General features: G+C 43.4%; 2 protein-coding genes across 2 annotated transcripts; both read left to right on the plus strand.

Moving 5' to 3' along the window:
- Nucleotides 1–926: 926 nt before the first annotated feature.
- tmem167b (transmembrane protein 167B) lies at nucleotides 927–3,466 on the plus strand. Its single transcript, XM_047026426.1, has 3 exons — nucleotides 927–1,072; nucleotides 2,041–2,172; nucleotides 2,370–3,466. The coding sequence occupies exons 1-3, from the start codon at nucleotides 1,063–1,065 to the stop codon at nucleotides 2,450–2,452; spliced, it is 225 nt and encodes a 74-aa protein (XP_046882382.1). The 5' UTR covers nucleotides 927–1,062; the 3' UTR covers nucleotides 2,453–3,466.
- Nucleotides 3,467–4,083: 617 nt separating this feature from the next.
- On the plus strand, nucleotides 4,084–23,894 carry mapk14b (mitogen-activated protein kinase 14b). The gene is made up of 12 exons (XM_047025041.1): nucleotides 4,084–4,513; nucleotides 10,383–10,512; nucleotides 17,042–17,100; nucleotides 17,985–18,096; nucleotides 18,287–18,316; nucleotides 18,490–18,537; nucleotides 18,828–18,942; nucleotides 19,476–19,547; nucleotides 21,810–21,889; nucleotides 22,438–22,516; nucleotides 22,671–22,844; nucleotides 22,935–23,894. Exons 1-12 carry the CDS (start codon nucleotides 4,395–4,397, stop codon nucleotides 23,000–23,002), a joined length of 1,086 nt encoding a protein of 361 aa, XP_046880997.1. The 5' UTR covers nucleotides 4,084–4,394; the 3' UTR covers nucleotides 23,003–23,894.
- Nucleotides 23,895–24,618: the final 724 nt, after the last annotated feature.

Raw genomic sequence — 24,618 nt, forward strand, 5'->3', positions numbered from 1 at the left:
ATTGCGATTGTTAGGCTTCGTGTAGCCGGGTAACTGAAAGTAATCCAGAACATGTTGATCTTGATTCGTAGTACAGGCCCCTGGTCAGCTGTGTTGTTGATAGCTCGAGAGAAAAAAGGAAGTGACCAGAGCTTGCCGTAAAACAATATCTCTGGTCGTACGATGTGTATGACGTCAATGACATTTTAAAAGGCTTTTCAGAACAGAAAGGCGACTTCAAAAAAATCTTACACCCAGCAGTGTGTATTTGTTTTGCCGCCCCTTTCGAATTCAAAATTCACTACTATTCAGTACTAGAATAAAAAATATATCCTGAGAAAAGTGGATTTTTAGGGGTATAGCTCCATAGACCTCCATTTATTCTGCACTCGAAGTGGAATTAGAGTGGAACTGCAACCAGTGCAGAACCCAGAAGTTTCCCGTGAGTGGCAGTTCTCTCTATATTAGACATTCTCTGATAATAGTTTGCTTCTCCTTGCTGTTCATTGCGTGAAGTACCCACTCGATTATCTTCAATCGCATTTCCGGTTTAACGAAGTTGCCTTCAAAATAAGAGTCTGGTGTGAGCCATGCCAGAACGTGTGAATTTAATGTTCAGATCAAGACTAATTTCTATAATTAATATGTTTTTTATTTGAGTTGCGATATCCTTGGTCCTTACGCCATCACTAATAATAATCATTTTAAATAGAAAAAACTACCATCAATTTTTGAAAGAAATGTAACCACCTCGATCGTCTTTAAAATATAATTATTCTAAGCAGCATGAATGCAATTTTCTGTTATTGTCAAATCTGACATCAACACAAAAAATGGGTTGGAAAAAACAACATGTAATTTACTCCACCCATCCTTTTAAGTAAGACTTTTAACTATGGTACATTTTGTATTGGGACCTTTATTTTGAATAGGTCTGACGAAATCAACAGGAAATTATATGCTTTTATTGAGGCTGGCTTTGCCTTCTACTGTACTGTCGAAGGAGGACACGTTTGACAACAACATGGATGATTAAACATAACTGACAATTCAACATAGGCTCGTATACAGCAATCTGCGATCATGACAAATGGTGGGTTTGCAAAATTTGGAGCTCATTTAGCAGTATGATCGTATTCGTTATGCAATGTTAGCTAGGGTTAGCTACATTGCCCGACATATATCTGTAGACGTGGCCCATACAGACACTAGCTATTGTAGTCAGTAAACCTGGCTAGTTAGCTACATAGTCACCCTACCGATTAAGTTGACATTAATTATATTGTATCAATACACCCTCCTTTCCCTTTGTTTCAAACTGATCATTGTCTTTCGTTGCATGAAGGCAAGAGCAGGCCGTTCTAGATTCTGCTAGTTAGGCTAACAGGGTTTGTACTGTACAAATGGCTGCGGTTGCTTTCTAGCTAACCACTTCTATCTAATAGTGTAAAAGCATGTTTTATTTTCGTCATTCCTATACACAAGTCAGCGAAGTTTGCAGTTCAGGATATCCATGGCTGGTTCTCTTGCTGACTGCTTTGTTTCTCTGCTAGCAAGTTAAATATGAACTCAATTTCAGTCATGGCAGGCTTTTTACTGATGGTGAACTTTCGATCGCTGCCGTAGCTAGGTTGCCATTACATCAGTTTTGTACTCTGTACGTTATTATGAATTATTGAATCTCATACATGGTTGGTAGTTATACTGTTAGGTTAGTCTAAATAGATGGTTGTGCAACGTTACTTCAAAAATATTTATTTTATGCAGTTCAGCTATTAATAGCACACAGGTGTGTAGACACACGAGTTGTCAAACCTGTATAACTTGCATTGTTGAATTCTTGCAGAGCTACTTCAGTCAGTGGTCAGGGGGCACAAATGAGTCCATGGAAACATAACGTCAAATGCCTACCATAACAAGTTAACATTTGTGTATGTAGACTAAGTTGTTTCTATTGCAGCATCTTTTCAAGTTAAGACATGGTATCCTCTTATTGTCAGCGAAACTATAAGCCAGTCTAGGAAGTGTAGGATAACCAGTGAGACATTCCTCTCTCCCTAGTGTACTCTTTTGATGGCATCCTGGTGTTCGGGCTGCTCTTCATCTGCACGTGTGCATACCTCAAGAAAGTTCCCCGTCTCAACAGCTGGCTGCTGTCAGAGAAGAGAGGACTGTGGGGAGTGTTTTATAAAGGTACGCTACAGAGCACTGTCTGGATCCCAGGGTGTGGATTTCTTCTTGCATGTGACTCGGAATGTAGAGACAAAATTCAAAATTTCTGTCCAATGCTTTGCGTAATTAAAGAATGATATGATTAATATTATTGTTTTATACTTTACAGTTATTTACTCAGTGCTATTTTCTGTTCCTGTTGCCTTCCTCTTTCCCAGCCGCGGTGATTGGAACCAGGCTCCACATTGCCGTAGCGGTGTCCTGCATGTCCATGGCCTTCTACCTGGTCTTTTTAAAGTGACAAGTTTACTGGCTGGGAGGGTGTAGGACTGGCCTGAACTGGGCTTGACTGCTAAACCTTAAGAGACATCGTTTGGACAATGTATGCAGTAACCCTCAAAGACCCTTTCTGAAACACAAGCAAATACTGCCCCCTTCTGGTGTGTGAATCATTCTACCCCTCACCTCGCACCTAACGTCTCTGCAGACCACACCATGTCAGTGGATTCAGACGAGCTGCACAGTTATGATGGAGGGGAGGAAAACCAGACCGGGGTTGAAATACTGCTGAAATGGTTTAAGTGTGTTTGAATCAGCTCCCCTAATGCTCCAGCTCAGAAGCCTGTGCACTTCTTTTGGGATATTATGTGCTGCGGGAGCTAAATCAAACATACCTCATCACATTTGAGATGTTTTGAGCCAGTCTGGGTAGGGCTCTTCGGTGGTGGGTTAATTTGTCATTATTGTCTGTTAAATTTGTATCGTCCCCCTCATCTATGAATAATACTGTCCAGATATGAGACTTGCTGAAGAATGTTCAGGTACAGGATGCAGATGGGGGAGCTCCTTCATGTTTATTTACTATAGAGACGCTGTGTACGCGGACCAGATGTTCTACATACGTTTCTTTCATGGCACAACAGAGAGAATTACACCACATCTTGCAAGCCAAGTGTGAGTTGTTTTGTTTGAATACCCTATTCTATGTCCTGATAATCTTCCTTAGTAGAGAGAAATAAAATAAAGAGCCAAGTTAATATATGTACCTGTTGTTACTATTAACAATTTCTAAATTTCTTGTGATAAGTTGCTGCATAAAGTCAGTTTTGTATTAAATGTTTCATCCTCTCAAAAATTGGTTTAACTAACCAATCTGGCCTTGTATATCAAACCATATAACAAATGTTGCCCTTGTTGTTTAGATTCAAAGGTTTAATGACCATTCAAGACCATTTATAACAACGGAGCTGTACATTGTTGTTACATTTAGAGAAGCCTGTCTTATGAATGAAAGTAAATAAACTGTATGACTGTATGAAGTTGATTTATTAATATACTTGTGGAGGCGGGATTTCTGTAAACTATAACTTTGAAAGGGTATAGAAGGAAGAAATATTTACATTTTGTGGCAGAGCCTCAAAGCAACTTTGAAAATAATCAAACTCCTTGGTTGGTTGCTTGACTGATCCACCATGAATTTCGATAGCTTTTACCTTTATTTTTGTATAAACATAAATTGTTACAGTTTTATCTGTTGTTGACCAATTGGAATTTTCAATAAATAGCCAAAAAAACAGTGCATTTCACAATTCTGTGTAGTTTGGTTAACTAAAGGATGCATACATTCTAAATCTCTATAGACCAACTACATGACCAATCTTGTTTGTATTTGATTATTTCTATAACAGAAACATTTGTTATGGAATGGATTATCCTGGTTAACTTGAAACCAAATGTCCTGGTTAACTTGAATACCTCGGCTATGTCAAATCAGATTAATTTATGTTAACCCTAATCTTTGTATGATGCATCTCAGTAAAAGACCTGGGAATTCCCACTAAGTATTTCCCGGAGGAAATACTAGGAAAGGAAACTAGGGTCACTTCACGCGAGACGTAGGAGTCGGGAGCGCGCTTGGTGCGTGACGTAAAACGTCTGTCCATGTTTCCTCCAGTCAGAACAAACAAGATATGTCTCCATGAACGTCGGGAAAATCTACAGCAGTTGACCGCCTGTCTAGAGATATTTACTCTAAATGCACATCATAGACAACGTGCAACAATTAAGATTAGCATGACCAAAATTAGCATGGATGTGCAAAACCACATCTACGTATTTGAGTAACTATAGTATTGGAGTTTGGTTGTATCGTTTTTTAGTTTCTAAAGGGGCATCACCACGCTGAAGAGATCAGAAGTTTCGGCTGGTTTGTTTTTCTATGCGGGACTGGTCTTTCTGCAGGAATGTCGCAGATGGAAAGACCCACTTTTTATCGACAGGAGGTCAACAAAACGATATGGGAGGTCCCGGTGCGGTACGAGAACCTGTCTCCGGTTGGTTCCGGTGCTTACGGATCTGTATGGTAAATACTGCTGGTTAACTTATTGCACAACCATTGTTATAGTTTGACGTTTTTGATAACGCCCAAACGTTCTCACGGTGGACTAGTATCCTACGTGCATGGATGTGGCAAAGCTCGGCAATGGTTTCAATTTGGGAATACTTTTATTTACTGTGTACATTGTAAAGTTTTAAACGATGCTATCATCTCGCGCAGCCGTATCTGTCACGCAGCGCTCGGCGTCGTTCGGATAGTTTCGGCGGGGATTATCTTTGTTATTGTGCAGAAAGCAACATTTTCTGTTTTCATGGGGTTCTCGCCACACATCCTGTAAACGAAGCACGAGCAATAGCTCATGCCATGCGCAAGAACTTACTGTTTGTGTATACAACGATTTGTCAATCACATTTGCAAACGAAAACTACAAGAATGTATTTTGTTATATAGAATCAAGATAAGAATTGCTTACAAGAAATATACTGCATGCCTGAAATATTGCCACAACTGTCAGTTCATGAAATCCAGTGCGTGGGTTATGTCAAGGTTACCAGAGTTATAGAGGCTAGTGGAATACGTTTGGTATTTTTTTCTGATAGTATTGCGTCATGTCAACGCGATGCATGTCAACGGTACATTGTAGACGATTTAATGTGGAAGTGAACGCAAGGTAAATTAAGCATTGGTATAGAGAAATAACTTGCTGTCACAATGTTCTGTTTATTGTTGACATGTCGGCTACCGCACGTTGAAACATGCATTTGCCAGCAGCAATACAGTGAGACAAAGTCACGTGTTTGCCAGAAAACAGGCCCATCCACGGTGAACGTATAGAGGCATGATAGCGATGAGTCCAGAATGATGTCACCCTCCTCCTGTTGTCTGGATGAGTCACAGTCCCGGGATTAGGTCTCTCCTCAACCGTGACTCTGTTAGTCATAATGCACCAAGGTCTTTTTTTGGGACAAAAAGTCATTTCAATTCAATGATAATTTATAACCCACCTCCTGTGAAAGGGGTTATTTTCTGCTCTTATACTCAGTGCTGAGTGAGTGTGTGCAGTCTTTCTATAAACCATGTTCATGGTCAACTAAAAAGATATAGTCCACCTGCTTCTGGTTCATCATTCAGCTTCTGTTTCATCATTCAGCTACTAAAATGTTCCTACTTGGCCACTTTTGAAAGAGAGCTATTTGATGTAACTGTACTTTGCAGGTAATGTGAAAAGAATAATTCAAACAAGATTCCGCAACTTGGCATTACAGGAATGAACCAAACATCCCCTAGCACCAAGATTACACAGCAGTAAAGGAAGGTGGAATTAGCCCGTTCCATAAATAGCCCACTAGCTTTTTCTGTACCAAGTCCAGTGTGACTTGGCTGCGGTTAAATGTGTTTCAGTATGTCTCCAGCTGGCCAGGAAGACAGGCGTGCTGTGTTCCTCACGCTTCGGTCCTCCTTCCCCGGGGGTTACATTTGAACTTGAACCGCTTGAAGAATGTTAAGCCCCATTTATGTTTTCAACCTGTTCCTCAAAGGCACTATCCCTCATAAGGAAACACCCTGTTTGTCTATGAGTGGTATGTCCCACCTTGATCTGGATGTCAGGTAGCGTGTTCACACAAAGCTGACCCAGAACATGCTGGACTCTCAAGCTAACCCTAGTTTTACCCTAGTTGAATTTTACCTACCCTACAATTATGGCCGAAAAATTCTGGCATTCCCCTCAATCCTTCTCCAATATCATTCTAGTCAGAGCCACTAGGGCTGATTATAAGTTAAATATAGTTGACTGATAGCAAGCTGGTAAGAGTGTGTTATGCAATAAGGTGCATGTAAACTTATTTCAGTCTGAAGTTTGTTAAAAACAATGACACGCGGTCACACAGGTTGTTAATCTTTTGGACAGAAAATGATTTAGGGAAAATCACTTCCTTGTCACGAAACAACAATGGAGCAACAGCAGTATATTGAGATTGCAATACTATCTTGTATTATTATTAAGTATTGTTATGACCACGTTTTTTGGGTTGCTCGTTGGTCTTTTCTCAAGATTATATCCAGGTCATCAAACCATGGGAATATTTTTTTTTCGTCCGACGAGCTACCACTTATCCATAGAATATCACACACTTTTATGTATTGCTGCCTACGTTTTTTAACCTTCACACGACATTAGTCCACTGTGCAAAAATAACCCTTTATTTCAGTTGGCCTATATCACTAAATAATTTAAATACCTTGCTATTCTTATGTGTCTCCACAAGTATCTCTGCAATATGATCATCAGCCCATATTTGCAGAAGAGCTTTCACTTAATCAGTTCCTCACGTTTTCCCTCAACTAATTTTGCTGCTAATGAGTGGCACGGCTGTCTCTGTCAAATGTCAACATGCTTTTTCAACCCACAATGCACTACATTTTGGTTTGCTTCCTGGAATAGGTCAATAATATGTCCGATTACGTTCACACCTAAAGCGAACCGAATCATGGTTCACTTGGAACCGGACCGAGTCCCGTCTTTTTAGGGGACCATGGTTCGGTTGTTTTTGTCCGCACCAGAGTTCGAATGCGTGTTCTCACCTATCCAAACGAACCGGACTTTCAGAGAAAACGGACCGTGGTCCGATTGAAACGGATCAAACATGTCAGGTGTGAAAGCACCCTTAGTATACATTCCCCGTGCCACCTTTTTGCGTGTTCATTATTTGATAATACTGTGTCCATCCAATGCTGACACACACACACAGAGAACATGTCTTTTCTGGAACAATAACTTGTCCCAGAAAGGACATGCTGCTCTTGTTTACAGACGTTTACAATCAGTTAACGGTCTGCATATTTGGCCATTTTGTTCCCAAAGTTATTGGGTTTTTATATGCAATATGTACCCTGTTTGAATATGTGATATGTGAAGGAAGGTTTAGCACTGTATTCATTTACTGAGTTAGAGAATGAAGAAGAGAATCAGAATCAGCTTTATTACATACGGAATATAGCTCTGGTTTACACTCTCACTGTACACAGAATAGGCATGAACTCTCACTGTACACAGAATAGGCATGAACTCTCACTGTACACAGAATAGGCATGAACTCTTACTGTACACAGAATAGGCATGAATTACAACAAACAAGGGCATGTAGACAGTTCAAATGAAGTTAAAAGTTAAGCTAAAACAACAGATACAAATAAAAATCAGCATATCAGCTGTTTACATAAACAAATTACTTTCTGAAATCTGAAAGCCATCCTTCGTCTCCCATTCAGCCACCTGCGTTCACAACTGTACAGTCTGATAAACTAAACTGCTTTATATCTTATTTGAAAGACTTGCTTCACCCAATGTAATTCAACTTTTTTTGGCCAACCAATAGATTTAGAAACTTTTCCCACAAATTGGGCTTTTTATTTTAAGTGGGATGTGTGGTGAAGTGACACTAGGGAAGGGTTAGGGTTACCATAACCCTGTGTACCCTGTGTACCATCTGTTCGCTTGTCTCTCCTGCACTGTATGGCTATCTCAGAGGTTTTTCTTAAGTTACAAACAGAAATGCTCTTAAAATTTCAGAAAGTAAAAAAATGAGAAAGGAAAATCTGTAATCTCAATAAATTTCCTGTGAGCTTCCCCTAACCCCTGAGAGGTCTGTACCCAGAACAACATACCCATGCTTACTTGGCGTTTACATTTGATTCTGATTCTGGATTATAGAGATGGGGATCTGTGTGGGTGATAAACTGGTTCTCCCTGATTCACACAGTGAGTCAAACTTGCACATGCCGTGCACACGTACAATAAATACATGACAGGTGCGATTCAGTTGTATGGATGAACACCTAGCATAGTACTGCTGTATGGATGAACAGCTAGCATAGTGCTGCTGTATGGATGAACATTAAACATAATCGTCTGGAAGTTAGCCTCCTCTGCCCCGGCTTGTTCCTGCTAGCGAACCAAACCTACCGTTGTCCTGTTGGACAACGTTTGTCTTTGTCTGGGCACGCCAAGTTCCATCAGGAGGTAAATATATCCACAACTGCAAGCTAGCAGACACACAATCCTAGCGTTTGTGCAAGCGTGTCTGCTGAGCACTGAAAAGTAGCACTACCCAGACTGCTACAACACTGGCCTACTTACGACTTCCTGGAAAAGGGATTCGTCAGACATCGCGCTACGCCAGCTCCTGTTGCCTTGGCAACAGAGTAGGAAAGGCCGTTGTTGTTGCTCTCAAACATCATTGGGTGGGCGGGGCTTCAGTGGGGCAGCAGGACCTGGAAGGGATGTGAATATTTTAATGTTGATGTTTTATGGACCCAATTTCCAGAAAGATTGAAAGAGTTCTGGCCATTTTTTGTGTGGGCTGAAACCTAAGTAAGAAGTTACACCTTGTGTGAGCTTCCTAGTTAGGCTGCAGCCAAAGCAACACTGAGCAGAAAGCCCTGTGTCCCTTCAGAGGAAAGCCCCTCTCCTTCAACTGCTGCATGGTGCTGAAGGCTCCGTCCTGTCAGCCCTTCCTGGGATGGGTGTGGAATGGAGGGGGCTTTCTCCAGGAACTCCACAGGGTACTCACATGCACGCACACACACACTCATGGCTTTGGTATTGGAAGATTCCCTGCAGTAAGTGAAAACCTTAGCCCAAACAGGCTGCTCTACCAGGCAGCAGCTCTACCATATAGCAGCTCTACCATACAGCAGCTCTACCATACAGCAGCTCTACCATACAGCTGCTCTACCAGGCAGCAGCTGCTCTACCAGGCAGCTGCTCTACCAGGCAGCAGCTATACCAGGCAGCAGCTCTACCATGCAGCAGCTCTACCAGGCAGCAGCTATACCAGGCAGCAGCTCTACCAGGCAGCAGCTCTACCAGACAGCAGCTCTTCCAGACAGCAGCTCTACCATACAGCAGCTCTACCATGCAGCAGCTATACCAGACAGCAGCTCTACCAGACAGCAGCTCTAGCACGCAGGAGCTCTACCAGACAGCAGCTCTACCATACAGCAGCTCTACCATGCAGCAGCTCTACCAGAGAGAGAACAATAGACAACCCTCAGTCGTGTTTGAATACAAAAAACGAAGGCTAATCCACCACATTCTTGCCCTAACCCAACGCCAACCCGGTCTGCTTATGGTTTAGCACAATGTTGAAAGTGAGCTGTCATTGTAATTAGGTTTGCATAACAGGTTCATACAGTTACTATTTTCATTGAGAGTTAGCTGTTTGAGCGCTAAACAATGGCGCTACTGTCCTGTGAGCTGAATGTACATAATAACAGACACAGCTCCTCTCGGGACTGTGGGAATGCAGTTACATTTTGGATGAAATGAGGCGATAGAGGGACAGTCTGATGTATGAGATGTGACACTTGATCACTGAGATGATAGAGGGAGTAGGGGTGAGGTGGGACTAAGGGTGAGGTGGGACTATGAATAGCAATGGGATGAGGTGGGACTAGGAATAGCGATGGGGTGAGGTGGGACTAGGAATAGCGATGGGGTGAGGTGGGTCTAGGGGTTAGGTGAGGTGGGACTAGGGGTGAGGTGAGGTGGGACTAGGGGTGAGGTGAGGTGGGACTAGGGGTGGGGTGAGGTGGGACTAGGGGTGAAGTGAGGTGGGGCTAGGGGTGAGGTGAGGTGGGACTAGGAGTAGGTGGGGTGGGACTAGGGGTGAGGTGGTACTAGGGGTGAGGTGAAGTGGGACTAGTAGTAGGTGCGGTGGGACTAGGGGTGAGGTGAGGTAGGACTAGGGGTGAGGTGGGGCTAGGGGTGAGGTGAGGTGGGGCTAGGGGTGGGGTGGGACTAGGGGTGAGGTGAGGTGGGACTAGGAGTAGGTGGGGTGAGACACCTTGTCGTATCTGTGCCTCACTGCTCGTCATGGTTTTGTTTCCTCAGCTCGTCGTACGACACCAAGACTGGTCTCAAGATCGCCGTGAAGAAGCTGTCCCGGCCGTTCCAGTCCATCATCCACGCCAAGAGGACCTACAGAGAGCTGAGGCTGCTGAAACACATGAAGCACGAGAATGTGAGTCCCCCTCCTAACCCCACCCCCTCTTGTGTATCTAACTACTCTATCTAGCCTCTCTTATCAGGCCCTCCTGTAACATTAATCCCTTTATTAGTGATTAATATTTAGACACATTTCACAGGAACAGGGAACTGTTAAAAATGAACTTGACCCCATATTTGAAGGTCATGAAGACAAGATTCCGCTGCATGAGAGAGCCCAGGCTGTGCAGGGAGAGAATAGTGTAACTTCACACCTGGCTATGACTGAGCAGCAAGGATACAGCACAACTGGAAGGCAAGGGGTTTTCCCAGCAGAGCAAGATCAAAACTACCCTGCAGGCACCAGGGCTCCTCTGCACTCTGCAGGACAACACTCTGGCTGTCAGTCAGGAAAAGTCTGTCAGAGAGGGCCAAGCATTTTCTTTCTTGACTTTCTCTCTCTCTGGCACTCGGTTCTAGATCAACTCTTCCAGTCGAGGTCAAGAGCGTGTTTGTGCAACGGACTCTGGGAAGGAGGGTGTGGGTGTGCGTTATGAAATTTTATTGATTGCCTTCTCCTAACCGGAACTGAAGATGTTTGTTTCTCTTTAGTGCAGTGTAGGCCGGAGGTCAAGAGATACATGGGGTGTAGGATGTGTTGTGTGTGTGAATGTTTTGGTGTGTTCCTGTGCATGTGTGGGTGTGTCTGGTGGGGTCAACTGGAAAGTCTCCATAACAGAGGCATGTTAGTCGACACCCTTCCTCCTGTGTTCCCTACCGCCTCACAACAGCCCTATCCCTGTCTCTTGCTGACTCATAGCTGGAAGTAACACCTTGCCTCCTGTTACTCACAACTGGGCTCTCTATGGCTTATAATCCAGTTCTGTTTTGTTGCCTAGCATTTCAAAGACAGTAGTTGCAACAGACCAGCTGTTATGCAATACTGGCATAGAAAAACAAACACAGCATTTAATTCTCTATAAAGCAGGTTGAGGTGGACAGTGAAAGGCAGCTAAGCTAGCCTAGCACACATAGCATCAGGTTCCACTGAATGATTCAACTCTGTTGAGAAATATTGTGGGTCAAACGGTCATGTCTGGTCTGCAAGTTGAGTTGAGACATGTAAATGTCCATACCACTGCACTGCAGAGAACAAGCTGGGCTGCCTGTGGTAGTTCTGTGGAGCCACTCAACTATCTTTGATGTTTTATTTTAGCAGTCTTCTCTAATCTTCTGCTAGAAACCTCCTTGAGTGGTCATAGTATAGAAAGCCTGCTGTTTGTTAACAGTTACTAGGGACGTCTTCTGAAGCTTACTTTTTACATGAATTTTTTTTCCGGTTAAAACTACAATAATGCGACAGTGCAAAGACGGTGCTTGGCTGTTTTGCCCTCTATGTTAGTCCCCTTCACTGTTGCCAGGATACTGCCTGGGTTTTTGGTTTTTGTTAGCACTTGTCGAACCAATCACTGTTTGTCTTGGCCAGAGCCCACCAATGGCTGCAGCCCTTTTCCCTGTGTGGGCGGTCTCCTCTTTGTTGTTATGATACCCACCTACCTCAGTCACTCTTGTTGGGGGGGGGGGGGGGGGGCAGCTCTGCTCTGCACCTCCACCCACTTCAGTGTTTCCAACACATAGACTAATTTGTGGCGGTGCGCCACAGAATCAACACTGGCCGCCACATAATGTGTGTCAATATTATTAGATTTTTTTAACACAATTTAAAACACGCAGCGTATTAGTTCAGCTGCATTTCCTTTCCCTGCTCTCCGTCTTTCTGTCACTCGTGCGTCTCTCACACACACAGTCACAACTTCAGCACACGTTAGCAACAACGCATATATACGCCGTTCTTCCCCTCCGTCATGGAGCCAGTCAGCTAAATAGTCATTTAGCACTTGCGTTGCTACCTGCATATATGCAGAAATTGTTTAAAATATTTTCAGGCTTTAAACAGTGCTGCTCAAGCAGAAATACAGGGTCAGGGAGAGAAAGAGATCGATTCATTCGGCATTGAAGAAAGAGTAGGAGAGGATGACTTTTATTTCCTATCGTTTAGATTATTGTAATAGTTTTTTTACCTGTTTGAATAAGGACCTTGACCGTCTCCAGGCCGTTCAGAACTCTGCTGCAAGGCTTTTAACGCATATTAACAAAAGAGCACACATTACACTTGTTTTAGCATCACTTCGCTGGTTACCAGTCCAGTATAGAATTCAATTTAAAATCCAGGTCCTCGTCTTCGGAGCCCTGCATGGAGAAGTTCCTCCCTACATTTCTGATTTGATACAGCTTCATACCCCCACTCGTAATCTGAGGTCATTTGGTCAGAAGCTTTTAGTGGTTCCCTGTACCCATTTTAAAACTAGAGATGATCAATCACTCCGAGCAGTGGGCCCTAGGTTGTGGAATGCCTTGCCTCCCTTTATACGGTGTGCAACTTCTGTCGAGGCTTTTAAAAAGCAACTCAAGACTTTGCTATTCAAGCAGGCTTTTAGTTAGTCGAGGGGTTTGTATGGTAGTTTGTCATGTTTTCTACTTAAAATGTTCCTGTATTCTTAATTTGTAGTGTTATATTGCATTTTGTTGGGAAGCACTTTGTGATTTTTATCTGCGAAAGGTGCTATACAAATAAACTTTACTTACTTACTTACACTGTCCAATCACTGCTCTCGTTCACGGTGCATCACGCTCGGTGGTGTGTTAGACAAGTTGTAGTTCTCTAAGGTCACTGAAGTCATGGCCAAGCGTGCAGACTTGGGTTCATATACTCACAATATCGATCAAAATACCACTTTTACACAACATTTGTTTACACAATTTTATTAACCTGGCCCTGGAGGGTAGCTGTTTAAGGGCTACCCTCTGCAACATCTCGTGGATATCAGGGACAGTGCCCCTGGACTGACAGACCAGGGTGGTGGTTCCCATCTTTAAAAAGGGGGACCAGAGGGTGTGCTACAACTTTAGGGGGATCACACTCCTCAGCCTCCCTGGGAAAGTCTATTCAGGGGTCCTGGAGAGGAGGGTCCGTCGGATTGTCAAACCTCGGATTCAAGAGGAGCAATGTGACAAGTTTAAAAATTAAACAACATGAACCACAAAAAGTGCAGGACTGTACCTGTGGAAGAACAATCAATAGTAAATATTTCACAGTGAGTACAAGACTTAACTTCGTTATAACTAACCTACAAGAGCAATATTTCACAGTGAGTACAAGACTTAACTTCGTTATAACTAACCTACAAGAGCAACAAGTCACTCAATAAGAGTCATTGTGATCCTGGAGGAAACTAGCAACAGGTCTAGCCAAGCATTCCTAAGTGCCGTTGTACTCCCGGAACAAGTGTGTCTTGAGCCTTTTCCTGAAGGTGGGGAGACAGTCGGTGTCCCTGATGGAGGTGGGGAGCTGGTTCCACCATTGGGAGGCCAGGCAGGAGAAGAGCTTGTGTTGGGACCTGGCAGTCTTGAGCGGTGGGACCACCAGGCGGACCACTGGAGTATTAGCTAGACTTTGCTCCTTTTGTATAGTTAGTCCACATATTTAAGTTTCAATATTCCTATATGTTTAATGTATGCACCTCCCTGCCAAAGTAAATTCCTTGTTTGTGCAAACATTCATGGCGAATAAAATCCCTTCTGATTCTGATAACTTATATGGACAGAATTACTAGGCGCAGCCAGGGCGTTGAGGGGGTCCGGATTGGTGACCTCAGGATCGGGTCGCTGCTTCTTGAGGATGATGTAGTCCTGATGGCTTCATCAGGCCGTGACCTTCAGCTCTCACTGGAAGGTTTGCAACCGAATGCGAAGCGTCTGGGATGGAAATCAGCACCTCCAAATCTGAGGCCAGGGTTATCGATCGGAAAAGGGTGGAGTGCAATCTCCGGGTCGGGGAGGAGATCTTGACCCAAGCGGAGGAGTTCAAGTTTCTTAGGGTCTTGTTCACGAGTGAGGGAAAAATGGAGCGCGAGATCGACAGGCGGATCGGTGCGGCGTCCGCAGTGATGTGGGCTCTGCATCGGTCCGCCGTGGTGAAGAAAGAGCTGAGTTGAAAGGCGAAGCTCTTTATTTACCAGTCGATCTACGTTCCCAACCTCACCTATGGTCACGAACTGTGGGTAGTGACCGATAGAACGAGATCGCCAATACAAGTGGCCAAAATGAGTTTTCTCCGCAGGGTGTCCGGGCTCTCCCTTAGAGAGAGGGTGATAAGCTCGGTCATCTGGGAGGGGCTCAGAGTAGAAACGCTGCTCCTCCTCATCGAGAGGGGCCAGTTGAGGTGGCTCGGGCATCTGATAAGGATGCCTCCCTGGTGAGGTGTTCTGGGCACGTCCCACTGGGAAGTGTCTCCAGGAAAGACCCAGGACATGCTGGAGGGACTATGTCTCTAGGCTGGCCTGGGAACGCCTCGGGGTCCCCCAGGAAGAACTAGTGGACGTGGCCTGGGAGATGGAAGTCTGGGCCTCCCTTCTTAGGTTGCTGCCCCCGTGGAAAAGACAGCGGAAAAGCGGCAGATGATGGATGGATGGATGGCTGTTTAAGGGGTTACGCTACGGCTAAACCAAGCACGGAAATGTTGCCGTGCGGATATAAAACGTTCATGGAGCGGATATTTTATTAAGCCTGCTACACTGGACGCGTTGTAGATGAATCAGTTTTGCTGTCTTTGTTTATTTATTTTACATTTAGTCATTCAGCAGACGCCCTTATCCAGAGCGTCTACTAAATGTTTATTTATATACATTTAGCTACATACATTTAGTTTATATATATATTTTATAAACACTGTCAACTATCTTACATACTATTTAACACTTGAATCTATCTACTTACCATCCCTGTCGTATCTTCAAAGAGAAAAGCAACGTTGAAATCGTTAGAAATGTTAAATCTCCATGGAAACAGCTCTCGAACCCCCCCCCCCCCCCCCCCCCCCCCCCCCCCCCCCCCAAAAACAGAAAAGCCAGTCTATTTCTCAATTTTCCGTGCGGACATTGTCGGCGCGGAAAATCAGTTTCCGCATCTGGGGCCTCATGTATAAAGGATTGTGCAGCTTTCATACCAGAAGATGGCGTACGGACAAAATTCGAAAAGTACCTACGCACAGAAATGTTCACATGTATAAAACCGGTCATACGCCAGGTCCTGAGCACCTTTCCTCTATAAATCCCAATCAACGTGAGATTGACCGCACGTGAACGAGCCACTGACCCCGCCTTGCCTCCTCCCATAAATGAATAGGACTGTAAATGCGCTCCTGAGGTAATTTCTTTGTCTGAACTACCGTATTTCTTCAAACAAACGCTGCCCTCAAATAAACGCTGCACCAAAAATGAACGTTAAACTCCGCTGCGTTTATTCAAAAGAAATACGGTGACCGTAAGATCAAAGTTCTGACAACCGAGTGTGGAGGCGAGAAAAAATGTGTCCTGTTTGGCGGCCTGTCATCAGGTATTATCGACATAGGAAAGTCGGCGGAGTGGAAAACTATTTGCGCCCTTTCTTGTTTTTAACCTGTATCATTTTGAGATTGAGCTAAATGTAAAGTGCATTACAAATAAAATTATTATAGGGCCATAAATGCTATGGGTTCAGTGAACTGGACCATGGCAGAAATTAATAAGAAATGGTCAGATGTAAAACTTTAAATGAAGAAACGAGTGGTGGCGCATCGTAACAGCGTGGCAGCTATGGGGTTAGCGTGACATGCATTTCCTGAGTGATTTTGTCGTTTGTTTGACACCCTCAAGTTTAACAGAAGTTATTAAGTGGCGGATTAAACAGAAGAATATATAGCATTTTCCGTTTTGGGTTTTGGCATTTTGATGTGATCATCCACATTAATGATCAAACTTTTATTTCTATGTTTTTTGAATAGTCAACGTCATAAACATAGTAGTGGAAACTTTATTCTGTAATATTTGGTGAGTTTCGGCACTTTTCAGTTAGAATTTGCCACGTTACAGAACCAGACAAGACTTTACGGCCAGTCCGCACATTCTCAAGTCTGCTCAAAAGTTTCCGTGACGGCCCGCACATTCTCACGTCAAGTAAATCTTTATACATCACAAAGTGTGCGTGAACCAGCGTACCCAAGCTTTTTGTGCGTACGCAACGTTTATACATGAGGCCCCTGGTGTAGCCACTCTCATTGCTTACAATGGATTAGAACTCTGCTGAGTCAACTCCGCGTCCGCAAGGCAGAATTTCCGCGCTTGGTGTACATTAACATTGTACATTTAAGTAATTTAATAGACACTCTTATCCAAAGCGACTTACAGTAAATACAGGGACATTCCCTCGAGGCAAGTAGGGTGAAGTGCCTTGCCCAAGGACACAATGTCATTTGGCACAGCCGGGAATCGATCCGGCAACATTCTGATTACTAACCTGATTCCCTAACCGCTCAGCCACCTGACTCCCTGACTACGCGGTGCTGGTGTAGCCATGGCGTTAGAGTGGAAGGGTCGAAGACTGTAAAGGTGTAAGAGTTTAAGACTGTAAGGGTCTAAGAGTTTAAGACTGTACGGGTTTAAGGGTTAACAGTGTTTTCTGTTCTGCAGGTGATTGGTCTACTGGATGTCTTCACCCCTGCCACCTGTCTAGAGGAGTTTAATGACGTGTGAGTAGCTCTCTCTATCTGCCTTTCTTCAATTTCCATTTTTCTCCCTCTGTTTCTCTCTTCTATCTTTCTGTCCATCCCTCTCCCCTGTCCTCTCTCTCTCTCCCCTGTCCCCTGGGTCTATTTCTGTTTCCCCCCCAGTGTGTAGGTCATGTGAGCAGTGATGTCACAGAGGCAAATGCAGGGCAGCCTTGTGTGCAACACTATACCCCGTATCTACGGTAACAAGCATTCTTCCGTGTCTCGGGGTCTGCTGTGTGCTGAACACTCAATTAGTGACCTTGAGACCTGATGTGGCTTACATACACACACACATACACACACACATATAAAGTCTGCTGTACTGAGGCTTCAAGCCCCTAACAGTTTTACACAAGCAAGATCACTGTCCCCTCTTCAGCTGGTTACGATCATGACCTTTGACCTTTTTGTAGATGCTGTGGGTGGGGCTTAGAGGCAGAGGGCTGGTTAGGGAAGGCTGCTTCTCAAGGCCTGAATAACCAACACCCACATAACTCGAGACTTTCCTGTGAGTCTGTCAAGTAAAGGGTAAATCACTGGATCACTACTGATTGGGTCACTAGTTCAGTTTGCAGATGGTTCCAATGTACGCACACACCAGATTCCTGCAGCTGACCTCGGGGCCAGGAGCCAGACTCGGCTCGGCTTCTCAAAGCGCCAGAATGTTCCGGAAAAACTCTGCGACATCTCTGGGCTTTCCAGGAAACTATCCAACACGTTTTTGTTGATGATGTCATTGCTTTTGTAGTCCTGGCAAGCAGAACTACAAACCCCACCTCACCAGTCTAGACGTCTGTCAGCGCGTGCGTGTATCTGCGTCTCCACGGAGGGGTGTGATTGGTCCTGTTGTGTTTGACTGACAGGTACCTGGTGACCCACCTGATGGGGGCGGACCTCAACAACATCGTTAAGTGTCAGAAGCTGACTGACGACCATGTCCAGTTCCTCATCTACCAGATTCTGCGGGGGTTAAAGGTCAGGGGGGGGGTTCAGAATGGGCATGTCTAGGTGTGTCCTTTGGTAACAGCATGACTACCATGTGTATGCACACTGTAATCAGTAATTGAATTAAAGATTAAATTATTTATGGCCCCCGTTCTCAAATATCCGTGACCATAATAAATCACGGTAATATGGACTTACAAATTGTGTTTTTGTTTTGCAGTACATTCACTCGGCAGATATCATACATAGGGTAAGGTCGGTATGTTAGACACATTAGTGTTTAACATATCAGTATAGATCACATTTGACCAGTTCATATATCCCTTCAGTTGGTTTATGTCTGAGTTGTTGCGTGCTGCATTATCAGATGTCAGAGGGCCATGCAGTACTGTGTCTGCTCCTGATGTGTCTGTCTCCTCACAGGACCTCAAGCCCAGTAACCTGGCTGTGAACGAGGACTGCGAACTCAAGGTAAGGAGAATATGACATATATTTTGTAATTAAGATTACATTTAAAAAACTGTGTTTCTAAAATGAAAGGATATTGAAATGACCCATCACAGGCGCCTGATTAAATAAAGCTTACATAAACTAATAAAAACTCTAAAGACACGACTGTAGGGTTATGTGTTTAGTTTTATTATATTTAAACAAGGGCTGTATGGGCCACCTACACATGCTGAGTAGCCCAGAGCAGCTTATCTTTTCTTCTTCCTACACGCTTGCATGCATTACCATACACACACACCATAATCTCCCAGATCCTGGACTTTGGTTTGGCACGACACACAGACGACGAGATGACTGGCTATGTAGCCACACGGTGGTACCGCGCCCCGGAGATCATGCTCAACTGGATGCACTACAACATGACAGGTAACACACGTACACAACATGACAGGTAACACACGTACACAACATGACAGGTAACACACATACACAACATGACAGGTAACACACATACACAACATGACAGGTAAAACACGTACACAACATGACAGGTAACACACATACACAACATGACAGGTAAAACACGTACACAACATGACAGGTAACACACATACACAACATGACAGGTAAAACACGTACACAACATGACAGGTAACACACATACACAACATGACAGGTAACACACTCACACAACATGACAGGTAAAACACGTACACAACATGACAGGTAACACACATACAAAACATGACAGGTAACACGCACACACTCATACACACACACAACACATAATGATAGGTAATACACACATACACACACAACGTGATTGGTAACACACACAACACAACATGATAACATTAAACACAAATGGGAGAAGACATCCAGTATTACGCAGAAGTGCAGACACTCTAAACTGACTAGTGGTTATAAAGAGGATTAAACCTGTGTGTGTGTGTGTGAAGTGGATATCTGGTCAGTGGGCTGCATCATGGCAGAGCTGCTTACAGGACGGACTCTCTTCCCCGGCACCGACCGTATCCTTTATTCATCCTGCCGCGACAAAGCAGGAGTTAATGTGTAGTTAGTGTGTTCTATAAGTGGACTATCTATACTAAGGGTACATAAACTAGCAGTACTAAGTGGAATTAGAATTCAATAAAAACTTAAAATAAAATACTTCCTAAAATACCTCAAAGTATACTTTGGAATACTTTCAAGTGCACTTTCAATTAAAGTAAGTAGCCTACTTCAAGAAGTACACTTAATACATGTCCACTTACTATAATTTACTAATATATTTAAATGTTTAGGGGGCCCCTCAAATGCCGCCGATCTTGCGTCACTTGACGAGAACGGGGGCCCTCGCCAAGTGACACTGCAGATTATTAGTTGAAAAAAGCTAATCACAGTGTATGCACTCATGTCGTAAAAATCTAGGTATTCTGATCAAACGTAACAGTCATTTAACTCATGGTTATAATGGTAAACCAGCACAACAATGACAATTACCCTCCCAAAAAACACTACATCCTAAGCAACTGTGTGACACATTTAAAAAACGAAATTCATGAAGTTACATTTGTACAAACTGAAAATTTAGCAGCAAATTTTAACACAATTTACCACCTTGCATCATGGGAATTGACCAACCAATGTGCCACGCTATCTTCATTTTATCACGTTGTTATTTCGTTCTTCAGTCAGTTTGACAGTATAACCTTCAATAATGGGCATAATGCAACCCTTCTGTCTGCTTCTTTCTCAAGTAGCTTTTTCGTTTTTTTCCGTTAATACTCCAATTGATCATTATTAGTGTAAGAGTATAGGGCCTCAAAATGTTTTGGCAGTAATTAAGGTTACAGCTTCAGTACCAAAAAAGATTCAATGTGCAATGCATATTAGATTTTCCTAGACATGAATAATTAGAATATACAAGATGGATTTAAAAAATGTAACCTGTAATGTACTTTAAAAGTATTTTGACTGCTTTTGCTGTATGATAATAGAAAACGTACATCCTACTCCAGAAGAAATGTATACCATTTTCTGTTTCTAAGTATAGTTCTTAAAAGTATATCAAAAGTGAACTATTTTCTAAGTATAGTATATCAAAAGTGAACTATTTTCAAAGCATACTTACATTTACATTTACATTTATTCATTTAGCAGACGCTTTTATCCAAAGCGACTTCCAAGAGAGAGCTTACAAAAGAGCATAGGTCACTGATCATAACAACGAGATAGTCCCAAACATTGCAAGTAGCCAAAACATGAAGCATACATTGTGAAAAGCTAAACAAGTGCCAAAGGGAAGACCCATAAGAGCATGCAGTTATACAAGTTACAAATTAAACAACATGAACCACAAAAGTGCAGGACTCTACCTGTAGAAGAACAATCAACAGTAAAATATTTCACAGCGAGTACAAGACTTAACTTCGTTATATCTAACCTAAAAGAGCAACAAGTCACTCAATAAGAGTCATTGTGATCCTGGAGGAAACTGACTAACAAGTCCAGCCAAGCATTCTTAAGTGCTGTTGTACTCCCGGAACAAGTGCGTCAAAGTATATGAACTATTTTACAAGTATACTTCTTAAAAGTGTATCAAAAGTGAACTAAACGTGTACTATCCATATTTTAGTACACTTATAGTATACTTTAATATACTTTTTTGGGGGGGTATCACTTCCTCTACTAAAACTCCAGGCATACGTTTGTGTGAGTGAGAGAGTGAGAGAGTGGTAGAGTGTGAAAGTGGTAGAGTGAGAGAGTGGTAGAGTGAGAGAGTGGTAGAGTGAGAGAGTAGTAGAGTGAGAGAGTAGTAGAGTGAGAGATTGGTAGAGTGAGAGATTGGTAGAGTGAGAGAGTGGTAGAGTGAGAGAGTGGTAGAGTGAGAGAGTGGTAGAGTGAGAGATTGGTAGAGTGAGAGAGTGGTAGAGTGAGAGAGTGGTAGAGTGAAAGAGTTAGAGAGTGAGGGTGAGTGTGTGAGTGTGGGGGTCAATGGTACCCTGTGGTCTCTCCTGCAGTTTCCTTCCCTGCTTACTGTTGGTCTTCCCTCTTTCGGCCTCACAGACACTCCAGACATAAACAAACTTGGTGCAGGAGCACACGCACAGACCAAACATGAACCAACATGATACGGAAATTAAACACACACCAGTTGTAAACAAACTGCAACACATAAATAGACACAAATAACAAGTAGATCCCTCCTCCTCCTCCTCCTGCTCTGTGCTGCTGTTTAGAGACACTTTGACCTCAATGTTATGACCTCCCTTGACCCGGAAGCTAAGATATAAACCAGCTGCAGCAGATCATGCGTCTGACCGGCACGCCTCCGGCCTCCCTCATCAGCAGGATGCCCAGCCACGAGGTGAGCCTCCTCCTTCCCAGCTGCCCCGGCTGCAGACACACCTGCCAACCAGAACACCCTTCCTGTCCCCCTGCCAACCAGAACACCCTTCCTGTCCCCCTGCCAACCAGAACACCCTTCCTGTCCCCCTGCCAACCAGAACACCCTTCCTGTCCCCCTGCCAACCAGAACACCCTTCCTGTCCCCCTGCCAACCAGAACACCCTTCCTGTCCCCCTGCCAACCAGAATACTCTTCCTGTCCCCCTGCCAACCAGAACACCCTTCCTGTCCCCCTGCCAACCAGAACACCCTTCCTGTCCCCCTGCCAACCAGAACACACTTCCGGCCCCCCTCAAGTTGGCAGACAGTTTTTTATCATAGGAAAAGACAAACAGACTATATTTTTATAGTGTGCAGAATATATTGCAGAATATAGTGCAGAATATATTGCACAATACAGGAGCAACATCAATCAATGGTAGTTTATGTTCATACAGGAGCAATGTTATAAATGTTAGTATGTGTTCTTACAGTAGTAATATTACATGCTGCAACCTCTTTTTAACAGGCCAGAAACTACATTAACTCCCTTCCACAAATGCCCAAGAGAAACTTTGCTGATGTGTTCATTGGTGCCAACCCGCTAGGTAATCAATAAGAGTCTGATCATGTTTAACCACTAGGTAATCAATAAGTCTGATTATGTTTAAGCAGCTCTTTGGCTCCCCCTCCTCATTACTGTCATTAATTGTATTTTGTCCTCTCTCTCTCCATTCTTTCTGTTTCAACCGTCCACCCCAGCGGTGGACCTGCTGGAGAAGATGCTGGTTCTGGACACTGACAAGAGGATCACAGCGGCCGAAGCTCTGGCCCACCCCTACTTCTCCCAGTACCATGACCCGGACGACGAGCCCGAAGCCGAGCCCTACGACCAGAGCTTTGAAAGCCGCGAGCTGGAGATAGAGGAGTGGAAAAGTAAGAGACGGGAGGGTTGGGAAGAGAGGGATGTAGGAAGACAGGACTCCAGAGGCTTGTTTATGATGCTGACCTCTCTCCCTCTGTCAGGGTTGACCTACGAGGAAGTGATCAGCTTCGAGCCGCAGGTGTATGACACGGACGAGATGGAGTCTTGAATGAGAGGAGCCACCTCTAGACACGCCCCTCCTGCTTAAAGCTGCGTGAGGCAATCAATCAACTTACTGGACTTTTACACAAACAAGACAAACCAAACCAGAGAAACCATGACATTCAAGTGCCTGTTGGTGTTCATGTCAGGGTGGAAGGGACCACAGCATCTTTCTGCTCTGCTGGGAGCCTGGACACGTGTTTGATCTACTTTGTTTTCTGATGTGTTTTTTCACTTTCTAAGACAGCACAAAGTTCTAAGACAGCACAAAGTTCTAAGACAGCACAACGTTCTAAGACAGCGCAACGTTCTACACAAAGTACCTTAGTAAAGAACGGTACTCCAATCTTGTTTTTTTAAACCCTCAAAAGATCCTAGGGTTAGACCCTAACCCTATCCAGCTCCCTGCTTGGAACAGTTATTTATGATTTATTTTCTAGTTTGGATCTTTCTTGAGAGTTGACCTCCTTTTGAAAGAACATTCGTTGAAATACCCTCCGCTCTTTTCTTACCTAACTTAGGCTTGCTCAGTAGAACCGAGCAGTGTTTTCTTTATTGCCATTGTCTAGAATATTTAAAGATACAGTATATAATATATATATGGCTGTGTTCACAAAATGAATGATCATGTGCACCAATTATACTGGCCATTTCTATACAGAATAATATACTTTATATACCCTCCCCCAGCACACAGTTTTGAATGTCACCCCTTAGTGACATAAAGACTTGCAGGATGATTCCAGAATCCAACAAATCCAAATCTGTGAATAAGTGTACAAATCTGACTAGTATAAGAGGATCAATACGTCCTAAGATGGAGAATGTACATTTTGCAGGTTGTCTATTCACTTATTTGACCAATTCCTTAAATCCATGCTTTCACTCCTCTGTAAAAGTTTATGAACTTTCCGATGTGAGTTAGCATAGACATGAGGGTCACGTGAAAGGGTTTCTGTAACCATCTCAAACAGTTTAAAAAACATGCAATCAGTGTGGGTTTTCTTTCAAGTGCAAAATTGTGTCCAGTTTTGTTAAGACCATAAGATGGTGTTGACACCATCACCTGCAATAGAGGGAACACTGGAGTGCAGTCATATCTTATGTAATTTCAATCTTATTTTTTGAGTATTTTCATTTTTGTTGCATTTTTTTATAGTGTCTAATATAAAATATTTGTATTTAAGAGGGGGGTTGTCTTCTCCTGTTAGGATGGAAGACGAATGCGTCTCCTTAGCTGTCAGAAGGCTGAATTACCCTAGCTTAGTTTGTTTAAATGCTCTTCTAATATTTATGCTATGTTCGAACACATCTATATCCAGAATCCTATCTCTGGTATGTACATTAAACAAGGTTCTTTATTATATCATTTTTTGCTTTTTATAATATAATTGTAGGACTTTTGTATATGGAATAGAATACAGGTTTTGTGAACCAAAATGTATTCAGGGCGGCCATGTCTTTGTGTTGAATAGAGAGTCTGTGAGAAGGTGTCGCTTGGTTGACTGTGTGTAAACACGTTTACAGGATACTGAAGGGGAATGCTGACGCCTCATGTTTTATTATACTACAATGGATTAAGGTAGCTAGTTTACATAATTATATTTATAATCCTGTCCATCA

This window comes from Hypomesus transpacificus, chromosome 9, assembly GCF_021917145.1.
Source record: "Hypomesus transpacificus isolate Combined female chromosome 9, fHypTra1, whole genome shotgun sequence".
In the NCBI taxonomy this organism is placed as follows: domain Eukaryota; kingdom Metazoa; phylum Chordata; class Actinopteri; order Osmeriformes; family Osmeridae; genus Hypomesus; species Hypomesus transpacificus.

Coding starts and splice junctions, on each gene's coding strand:
- tmem167b (XM_047026426.1), top strand. Junction 2,173..2,369: donor GTGGGGAGTGTTTTATAAAG/GTACGCTACAGA, acceptor CCTCTTTCCCAG/CCGCGGTGATTGGAACCAGG.
- mapk14b (XM_047025041.1), top strand. CDS start 4,395: ATGTCGCAGATGGAAAGACCCACTTTTTATCGACAGGAGGTCAACAAA. Junction 4,514..10,382: donor GGTGCTTACGGATCTGTATG/GTAAATACTGCT, acceptor TTGTTTCCTCAG/CTCGTCGTACGACACCAAGA. Junction 10,513..17,041: donor AACACATGAAGCACGAGAAT/GTGAGTCCCCCT, acceptor TCTGTTCTGCAG/GTGATTGGTCTACTGGATGT.